The sequence below is a fragment of the Morus notabilis genome, unplaced genomic scaffold, assembly GCF_000414095.1.
Source record: "Morus notabilis unplaced genomic scaffold, ASM41409v2 Scaffold658, whole genome shotgun sequence".
Lineage (NCBI taxonomy): Eukaryota > Viridiplantae > Streptophyta > Magnoliopsida > Rosales > Moraceae > Morus > Morus notabilis.
In genome coordinates, this window is record NW_010358177.1 from 270049 (window position 1) to 281372 (window position 11324).

At 32.4% G+C, this 11324-nt stretch overlaps 1 protein-coding gene across 1 annotated transcript; it reads right to left on the reverse strand.

Moving 5' to 3' along the window:
- Positions 1 to 4487: 4487 nt before the first annotated feature.
- Positions 4488 to 10077, reverse strand: LOC21394695 (DEAD-box ATP-dependent RNA helicase 1). The gene is made up of 9 exons (XM_010092159.2): positions 9881 to 10077; positions 8953 to 9187; positions 8467 to 8721; positions 7596 to 7750; positions 7041 to 7218; positions 6617 to 6804; positions 6204 to 6408; positions 5302 to 5407; positions 4488 to 4855 (listed from the first exon to the last, which is right to left on the reverse strand). The coding sequence occupies exons 1-9, from the start codon at positions 9997 to 9999 to the stop codon at positions 4743 to 4745; spliced, it is 1554 nt and encodes a 517-aa protein (XP_010090461.1). The 5' UTR covers positions 10000 to 10077; the 3' UTR covers positions 4488 to 4742.
- Positions 10078 to 11324: the final 1247 nt, after the last annotated feature.

An 11324-nucleotide genomic window follows, 5' to 3' on the forward strand; every position in this document is an offset into this window, starting at 1 on the left:
AGTGAATTGTTTTATACAAACAGAATTATTAATTAAAAACAATTCAACTTTAGTCTGACCCAATATAGATTCCACTACTAGAAACTATATCAATGTCTCTACACACGGAGTCTCACCTTTGACAACCAAGACAAGCCATCTTCGTCAGGAAGTAGACAACATAACAATCTTAACATGAATAAAGCGTCCAACTTTATTCTCTCGATTGCGGATCATATGATTTAGACTATCATCTTTAGATTCCTGTCTTCCGCATGTTCTTCTCATTACATGCATGACCTAAAGATTTAGAATGACAGTCTTAGACTTTCAGTTTGCTTATCATACATTCAACTAAGATGAACATGAAGATGACAATACACGGATATATGAAATAAATAAATTTTTATTAATAGTCAAAATGTCTCAAAGAACATTATTATATTTATTCCTAATGGCATAAACGTTAACACTTTTGTGGTCCTATGCACGGTGAATAATAGGAAAAAAAAAAACCACTTTTCAAAAGATGATAAAATTTTAACCTAATTTACCCATAAAAATAATACGAAAGCCTCTTTGGTTCATAAGTTTGAATAAAAAAATTTGAACAAAAATTTAAATTTTGTTAGAGAAAATACTTTAGTAAAAGGTTTGAACAATAATTCGAATATACAAAACAAACGTGACAATGAAGTGACATTGAAGATTGACAGAATGAGAGAAATAGTACACTTTAGGAAGGGAATAAAAATTAATAGCATAAATTTCAGGATATAAAATTGAATCCCCAAAATGTCTCCATACCTCTTCTCCTTTTTAAAACTATCTTGTTGTCGTCAATGCTATTTTCTCTCATATATTTCTAATAAATGTTGTTTGATGTAATTTTAAATTTCTTTTCAATAATGTACAGAACCTGTTTTATACTATATTAATTGAGAAATCTAAAGGAATGTTCTTATAAACCTGTTGTTACGATTATTTTCATAATATTGGCTATTGCTGATATTTATTATAATAAACCTAAAGGCTCAAAACTTGAAGAAAGATAAAGAGGAATGTTCTTCACTAAAGAAACATAGAGATTTTTATCTTTTCCAAATAGAGGAATTGTAGTTAATAATCTGACTTTAAATCTTTATGGTGGGAGATAGCTTATTTATTGCAATTATTAATGTATAAAATTTAAGTTTTAAAAGAAGATTGTAAGGATAAAAACATGAGTTTATTAATGGAAATTTTACTAAATTTATGTAAATAAAAAATTAGTAAACACTGATTAAAAAAATGCATATGATCAATCTAGAAAATTTCGGTTTACGAACCTTGATCATGGGGTACATCTCGGATTTATCATATTTGACCATGTAGTAAATGTTGTAAACTCTCAAATTTAATTTTATTTACTAACTGACAAAAAATTCTGCCATTTAATTTTATTCCCTGTAAAAAAAAAAAAAAAAAAAGACTATTTACCAGATCACTTTCTCCTATTACATATCAACTTAAGAACGACAGCAATTTTAAGAGAAGACTCAAAATTGAAGAGGATGTAAAACTAAAAAAGTCAGTTAAGTAATGAATAAAAGAAAAGGTATTAGTAAAGTGTCAAAAATTATCTTCTTCTTTTTCGGTGTTACTTCTTCTTAATAATGTTAGTCTTTTAATGGGATATCGGGATTTTATACGTGACTTGCACATAGGTCGTTAATTAAGAGCATGGGGTCATATTTATTTGTTCTTAACATAATTTATTTTTAAAACAAACTAAATTCAAAATGCTCTATTTTGATAAAAAAAACTAAATAAAAGCTCTAACCCCAGTAAATTTTGGTTAAACGAGATGTAAATGACCCTTCATGCCATTAACTAACGACTCATGTGAACGTCACATGTCAATTTCTGTCAAAATATTAACACCATTATTAATCGGGATGTTTTGCCGCATATTTTTAAATTCAATGGGCTAATCACAAAAAATAATAATAATAATAATAATAATAAATAAAAATAAAAATAAAAAGAAGAAGAAAGAAAAAGGTTCATGGGGTACATTGCCAGTGAGTAACAACTTCAGGAGACAACAATACAAATAAGCCGAACAACATATGCAAAAACTAATAGTGATTTATTATTATGGAAAAATTAAAAGAAAAAAGAAAAAAAATTAATGTTTAGGCCCCATTCATTTCACCAATTCGAGTTTAAAATTTGAGTTTTGCTACAGTAAAAAGCTCTAAAAAATAGTCACATTTAACTTTTTTACTACAGTAAAAAACTTTCACATAAAGTCACATCTCAACTCGAATCAGCGAATTAAATGGGTCCTTAATTATTCATTTTTGCACTGTCAGTTGAGTCAGCCTCAAATGATTAGATGTGTAAGTGTATGTATGTATTCACCAGGATTTAATTTCTGATGGTTTTGTTTCTTGTTAGTAAAATGGGAGTTATACGCTCCATTACTGTATAAAAAAAATTGTAATCAAATGTCGAAAGTTCAATATTTTTCCTTTTTGTGACAATTAAGAAAAGAACTTCTTTTCTATCTAATCCAATCTAAACACATCCAACTTTGACAACCTAACTTTAAACCTTCTCTACCACCCCTTCTTATCAATCAATGATAATTGTATATTGCATATTAGTTCTAACGTAAAATCGTTTTTTCTTTTTTAATGTACTTTAATGAGCAATGTTGTGGATCTTAATTTGAATCTCAACATTTTAATATCAACTCAGGTCGCAATGAGTTGTGTTATTTTCTTATTAAATAAATATGATATTTTAATATTAATTCACATGATTCATACTTTTTTCATGGATTTTTTTTTAGAATTATTTTTTCATGGATTATACCAACGTTTTTTGGGCAGATCTTTTTTTATTAAAATCTTCTTATCATTGTGTTATCACATTTTTTATATATATTTTATAATTGCAATTTTCGGGAAAAAGCAGGATCAGTCAAGAAAAATACCATCAACATCATAGTAATTATCAACCAAAAAGCAAGCGAAACGTGGCATGCAATGTGGGTGGTCCCATATGAGCTAAGAAAAGTGAAAATTTGGAAGCTAGCTTTCCAAACAAAAACCATATCTTTGGAGATAATCTCATTTGCCATCCAAACCTTGACACATAGCCTAAAACCCTTTTAGGTTTATCTCCTAGAAATGTCTCGGAAACATCATGTTGTCTTTGCCATTAATGTCAAAAGCAAAGGGACGGCACTATATGCTAAAAATGAGATTAAGACTAGTACTAGTATTGGCCAAAATTTAAGCCTCAGTCAATGCAAAGAAGGAAACTATAGCCACTATAAATTCTCATGCATGGACTAGGTTCATACACATCCACAACCAAAGAAAAACACCCATCTCCCCCCATAGACCTCATTTCTCTCTATTTTTTTTTTTTCTTTCAATCACAATTTCTAAAGCTCAGAGAATGGCGAATTCTCGGATAGCAAGGTTCATTACCGAGGTTGCGCCTCCGCAGTTTGTGAGCGTCATGAGGCATAGAACCTCAAAGGTGTTGGACACCATCAAAGAGGAAGAGAGAGATGTTTGTGCAAACGATTCTCCCAACACTTCACCAGCAAAGACCATCCCATCAGCTCATGCTTTCTCTTCTGCTTCTTTTTCTTCTTCTACTACTGCTACTAAATCTACGATTGGTAGTTGTGGTAAATCCAGGTACTTTCTCAAGGAGGTGCAGAGATCCTTTTCCATCTTCAATCACTGAAAGCCTTGAAGAGGAATCAAGCAAATAAAACTCAAATGTCTTCAGGGCTTTCTCTGCTAATAAGGCCGCAGGCATTTTAGCCTTTGTCTGAAATGTCGTGATTGATTTGTATTGTATTGTATTATGTGATTGATTTGTATTGTATTGTATTATATTGGTTGTTACGTGCAATCAATCTATCACGACTTGTGAAGCAAGAACTTAATATTTTCCTCCCTTTGTTCATCAACTAAACTGGTGGTAGGCAATTTGTCTTTGTTGCTACAAAAAGAACTATCCTTCTCTCTTTTCCTTTTTTTATTATTATAATTATTTTTTTGTTCGGAGATGAGGAGAATCAGTTTGAAATGAGGAATGGAACTCTGTATTTAGCAATAGAGGATGGAACGAAAATAAGTATTGGAATTTCCAATGACGTGTATTATTTTTATCATTAATTCTTAACCAAACCAGCATCAGTTGATATAATTTGTATGTTTGCTATTATCTTGGTATATTGTGAATTTTCAGACGAACAAGGAGCTTCTGAAAGACTTACCTTAGTATGCAACAATGCATAGTTGAATCAAGCCTCATAATTTTTAATTAGGTCTCAAGCAGAGTAAAAGAAAAGAAGAAAGATGAACATAAGATAACAGATATCGGACATCAAACAATCAAACAAATGAACTGTTTACAAGTTGTAATGGGGCAAATAAAATTAAAAAAAAAAAATATATATATATATATATATATATATATATATTCTGATTTCTCCGCGTATTTTTGCTAATTTCCGTTTGATTGGTAAATCTTTGCCTGTTTGCTGCGGCGACCTAATACAACTGAAGATGCAAAAAGTGTCTTTTTCCTCCTCTTATGGATGTTCCAAAGCTCAGATGGCATCTTTCTTTTGTTTTTAGCTAGCAACCTTCATCCATGTTGATCCAATTCCAACCCAGATGGTTTAAGTCTCAGCACCTGCAAGTTCTTTCCCATATATTAAAAGATGGAAATACTTCAGTGGTTCCATGCTATTCTTTTGAGGGGTGTGTTCCACTTCTTTTCCCCACTCTAGACGACTTGAAACCCATTTTGCGCTTCTGGTATGCTTCCATCTCAACAGTCTCTTTCAATTTCTCGAGTGCTGTTACAATGAAAAGAACAGACAGTACAACTAGCGGTTAAAATAAAATAAAACAGAATAGAATAAAAGAGCTAATGCAATTCCTCTTTATAAAGAGGGTTAGTAAAGTAATCGGGCAAATACTAATGCAAGAAACAGATTCTTGTTTCCATTTAATCACTTATAATCGAGCAAACAGAGAAACTCTGAAGGTGAGTCTGAGGAAACGTTTGGTTGGAGGATTCAAACCATTTTCGATTTACGTGTATTTTTTTTTTAGAGAAAATACTGCAGCGAACCACGAATCATGATTTGAATCAGGGAACGAATCCCTCTACCAAACATCCTCTGAGTTTTTCAATTATTCGTTATACAGGTAAGGAATCCATTTCAGAATTATTATTATTATTATTTTTTTGTTATAGACACACCCTGAATAGAAACCCAAAAAAGAAATAAGAAATTACCAGAGGTGTAAATTGAGTGCATTGATTCAATAGAACTTGAAGGAACAGCATAGCCAGGACAAGAGTTGTTATCTGCTTTCTGTAACAGCTTCTTGAAATGTTTGGCCTAACACACAGCCAACAATACATTCAATTATCCAAAAAAGAAAAAAAAAATCACAAATCCCAGCCATCAAAGCAATCACTGGGTAGAAAACTTCAAACAGTCTTCATCTTTCTTGAAGAATAACAAATTCCAGAGTTTCTTTCTGTTCATAGAGGGGTGGAATGGAACTGAATAGCATGAGATTAGGTCCAGATAAGTGTGGGAAACCAAAAAAAAAAAAAAAGAAAGAGAAAAGATTGTTCATTATGGGCATGGCTAGCAAGAAAATTTTTGTAACTTGGAACTGAATCAAACGAAACACTTCAATCCAGCAAGCAAGCAAATAGAACTACCCAGGCCGAAAATATGGGCGGTTAAAGTGTAAATTAGGCTAGGTACCGCTTTTGAAGTGTGGTTATTAACCTGTATCACTTTTATGTGTAAATTGGACTTAATTTTCTACAAAAGTGGTATATTCGAATACCAATTTTCTACAAGTGGTATTCCTCTAATTCACAAGCAGCTAAACTTCAATTTATCTGCCTTTATACAGATAAAACCCAAAGCATAATGCAGCGGAAACTGCACGTATAATGGACAATAACATTGTATGGCTGATGGGTCTAATCATCATATGGGATCATCCCAATTTTTCCAAAGATCTCATACTCATTGTAAGACATTAGAAACGTGTCGGGCATATTAGTATTTAATAGTAAATGGTTTTGGTAATAAATATCTTGTTCCCAAGTAGCCCCATAGAAATACCTCATATCTTAAAGTCAGGCAAAAATAAATAAGACAACAAGTGCCATACCTCATCTTTACTCAGCAAAGTGAAGCAACGTCCAGCCTGACCTGCTCTTGCAGTCCGACCTGCCCGATGAATGTATGTTTTTATGTACACAGGCATATCATAATTAATCACATATTTCACCCCTTCGACATCCATTCCACGAGTCATTGCATCAGACGAAACAAGTACTTGTATCTGCCCTTCTCGGAACCCTTTCAATGTTTTACTGCAGCAGAAAATCTCATCTTCACAATCTTTTTTACAATCCTTAAATTATTATTATCATCAACTTACTACTAGCCCAAAGCCCCAAACTACCCCTACCTGAATATTAATTATGCTCATTTCCTATTTGCTTTGTTATTCAAAGAAAGGGAACAAACAATTCACAGTTCACCACTGATGTTATGGATCGAGTGAAGCCAGGATCTTACCTTCTTACAGACTGGCGTTGAAGGCCAGAATACTCCTTGATTATGAATGGCAAATCATCAAAAAAGTTTAGTAAGGTGCATAGACGATGAGTGGACTCTACCGATGATGTAAAAACAATGCACTTCTCCCCTCCTAACTTTTGCAGAAGAGCAACCAAATATAAAGGTTTGAGTTTTGTTTCACACATCTGCAAATAATAAATGGAACATTTAGAACTACCAAATACAACCATTTTTTTTAGCTGGATAGACGGTCTTATTTAAGTCTTAGACCTAGACCATCTGCAGTTTCATCCAATGCAACAAGGAATCTTTGTTCATGTTGAGAAGTAAGATCAAAATGCAGCAATAGTATTCAAGAATTTGAGAAGAACAGGAATGATGTTTACAGAAGTTACAAATTAACCAATAACTACTATCATACCAATTTGTATGATTCTAATTTCTCTGGAAGTTGATAACGCCTTTTCCCAGTTGTCAAGAACAACGGATGATGTAGAGCAAGCTGAGAAAGCTTACTTGGATCCTGGGTCAGAGTAGCAGAAAGAACTATCTTTACAAGCCTTGGGTAAGGCTTACCCTTAAATCCCCTCTCAACACCCCTGAAACATAATTGAGAAACACTTAAAACATAAAAATAAATCACTTTCAAGTTTCAACACATCCAAAACAAAACAAAGGAACACTTGTAAACATAAAAATAAACAAGGTTGACAGTAAACTTAAATACAGAGAAATTAAAGCGCAATACAACAGAGAAAAGATAAATATAATATACATATGTCTGGATATTTTCCTTTTTTATATCAAGACAAAGCGTTCTTACACCATATGAAGTTGAAAATTATATTGTAAACCATTCATGTGTCAGGCTACAAAAGAAGAGAGGGGAGGAAGCAGCTTGAAGGAAAAAAATAATTAAAAAAAAAGAAGCAAGAACAACAACTTAGAAAGGAATATAATTGGACATAGAACTCACGATCTCCTTATGGTTTTTAAGGAACCAAGGGAAGAAGGTAGAAAAGTGTGAGCACGAGGAAAGAAACCTTCATCATTGAATCTAGTCAGGTGGAGCACAGTAGGCAGCCAAGATTGATATGCTTCCCTGAGTAATCGATCTGTTTCATCAACGACCTAAAAATGCATAATCAAATCAAATCATCAAAAAATACTTTGAAATGTGGAATTAAAACTTCCCTTGCATATAATAAGTTTCTTCATTTCGATAATAGAAATTTCCACAACTAAGTTGTCCTACAACCACCAGTGTTCGGGAAAGTGAAAACAAAATAGAAACAAACAACTCAACACCCTAGCATCGGCATAGTCAACTAAAATAAGATTGAATGACAATGCAGAATTAAATATGCCAAATAGACAAATGTATTGAATTCAATTGTAATTCAGTTCTTTAAAAGATATATATTGCCTGGAAAAAAACTGAATGCATCAGACCCAGCTGACAACAGTAATCGGATAGGGTTATGTTAGTGATTAGTTATCAATATAATAAGTGGTTAGTGGTTTGTTATTAGAATTGGTTTGTTAGGTTGTTAAGCTAGTTAGTAGTAGTATATAAACAACAGAAAGACACTAGGAAAGGCAGGCAGAAATTGGGGTGTTTGGATAGAGCTTTGCTCTATTGGGAGAGACATAGGCCTCTCAAAAGCACCCAACCACTTATTATATTGGTAACTAATCACTAACATAATCCTATCATAATCTAAGACCAACAGTTCAAATATAACAGAACCTAACCCTCAAGGTTTTCCAATTGCATAAAAAGTGAATAAAGAGTTCCACAAAATTCAGAAAAAAAAAAAAAAAAAAATTCACAGCTTACTGCTTACAAGGTAGCAAAGATGCTCAAGTGTAAAACCCTTAGTTGAATTAATATGGTCCATCAGCCTTCCAGGTGTCGCCACTAATATGTCCACCGAACTTGGTAACCCAAGTGAAAAATCTTCCGGGTCATAACAAATGCCAGCCTCAAGCTTAGGTCTCTTGACTAGTTCAGAAATTTCATCAGCAATGGAAGATTGCCCAACGGCCAGACCAACAGATAATCCCACTGCAGGTGCAATCACAGAAAAAATCTCTTTGACCTGAACCAATGCAACAAAAGCATGCAATTCTTAAGGGTGGACACAATTCTAAACTGTATGTAGGAAACAACCACAGTGAAATTAATTTCTGGAATATTTAGAGACAAAACATGAGAGTAAGATCTTTCTCTTTTCTCTTTTCTTTTTTTTCTTTTTCATTTTCTGTTACTAAAGAAGTATAAATTCAACATTCTTAGATTAAAAGGAGTAAAAGGTAAGAAGGCATCCAACCTGCAAGGCTAAATCACGAGTGGGCAAAACGACTAAAGCGCGCAGACACTTAACAGCACGAGTTGACAGTGCTTGCACTATAGGCAAAGCATAAGCTAGAGTCTTTCCGCTACCAGTCGGTGAATTAACACACAGGTCGCGCTCAAAAGAACCAGGCCCAATTGTCTCTTGCCAAACTGCAACTTGAACTGGAAAGAGCGAAGCAAAGCCCATGTTCTGCAAAGCCACCTTCAACCTAATGGCCAAGAGAGGAAAAAAAAAACAAAACGAACAAAAAAAACAAAAACAAAACAAAACAAAAAAGCCTCTTTTACTAAACCAAAAAATTTCAACCAAAAAAGAAAATACTAACCAAGAAAACTGAAACATACACTTCCATTATGTCTATTCTTTGTAACGTAAAGCACATATGCACTAAAAATTCACTACTTTAGTAGTAAAAAAATATAAGTTTTGCTTTATGGGTAAGCAGCATAAATGTGACTGACAAGTATTTACATTCACAAATCACATAATTCGAAGGAAAAGAATTAAAAACTTGAACAAATCAGAACACAAATATCAACCTCCACCAAGAAAAATGACATATGAACTCTATTTCTGAGTTATTTCTTTTTTAGAAAACAACACCTTGAAGCATGTTTATTATTCACTTCATTAACAATCAGAAAGATTAAAATTCAAAATTCTGCTTCGTGGGTAAGTTCCATAAATCACATTAAAATATGAAATCACGGACTATCTTCCTGGTTATTCCTTAGCTCACACACAAAACCAATCAATCAATCAAATATGTTTATAATTCAGTCTCTACCAACAATGACAATTCTGGGTTATGGGTAAGTTATAAAAGTATGAAAACAATAAAGCGTAGTCTCAGAAATCAACAATTGAGAAGTGTGTATATATAAATAAACGTAATAGATACCTGGGGTCGAGGCAAGGGACAAGAGAAAGAGGGCATTCTTCAAAGAGGCTAACATCTACAGGGCTTCGCATCCATGGAAGTACCAGCACTTTCTCTTGCTTCTCTTTCTGCTCTTCCATTCTCGACGAGTAAAATTCCTCCAAATTCCTTTGCAAACTTTTCACCAGAGCTTAAACCCTTCAAAAATGTCCCTCTCCCATCCACTAGGGTTTTAGGAGCAAACTTTTCTTTTTAAAAAAAAAATTGGGGGAGACAAGAGAAAGAAGAAACAAGCTTGTGGGCCTGTTGTGGCCCAATAGTCCATGGTTTGGGCCTATCATAGTCCCAAACATATCTTTAGCTATTTGAATTGAAAAAAAACAAAACAAAACGGAGAGAATGCATAAAATAGCATATTCATAAAACTATATTGAGTAAATAAAAAATTTTAAAACAATTTAAAGTAAATATTAAATAGTAATTTATTGTGTAAAATGTTTCATTTATGAATTTTCTATGTAAATTTTCTTTTTAAGACTGTTAAAAAAAATTTCACGTAAATAAAGATTTTTTATCATGTAAATTATATTTTATAAATGACACATTTACACAGTAAACTGTTATTTACTTCAAATAACTTTAAAATCTTCTATTTACTTAATTTAGTTTCAAAAATTTACTATTTACTACAATTTCTCTTAAAACTTAGAGAAAATTACTGAACTTACATTAAGAGTGCATAGGTCTTGATTTTTATCTCTTACTCTTGACTAATATAGTTATTTGATTAAAAGGATGTTGACCATGAATAAGGGTTAAAAATCTAAACTCATGCACTCTAAAGGGGTATTTGTCTCTTTTTCCTTTTAAATTATGAAAAGATAAAGGGAAAAATCAAAAATATCACTCAAATATTATTTATGTCACTATACTAAAAAATAAACAATTATCATTTAATAAATAAAGAGAAAACAAGAGGTTATAAATGACATCTAATTATTTAAAATGACATAAAAAAATATATGTAAAAACCATTTTAAAAGTAACTTAATTGCTACCATAATGATTGTCTCATTTTATGTTACATAATTATGTAGTAATTATTAAGAAAATTTTAATCATTACTACTAATAAATTATTTTAAATTTTTTGTCATTATTTCAACAAATTAATAAGATTTTGTTATATGTTTAAATATCTGTTTGTCTTTATGAAATGAGATCGGAATTCAATTAGAAAGAAGACGATGAGTAGTCTGGTTACTAGTGAAGAGATTTTGTTGGGTTAGGTTTTTATTTGATGAGAAAAATACATAGATTGCCATAATTTTATATACCTATTATTCATATCATTCTAAATAATATGTCATCATGATTTTTTTATTATTACCGACACAGACCCGGGTCATCCTCGGGGGCAGCCACGGGACAGCCTCCCCGGGACGGCCTCGAGGCAGCCCCAGGAC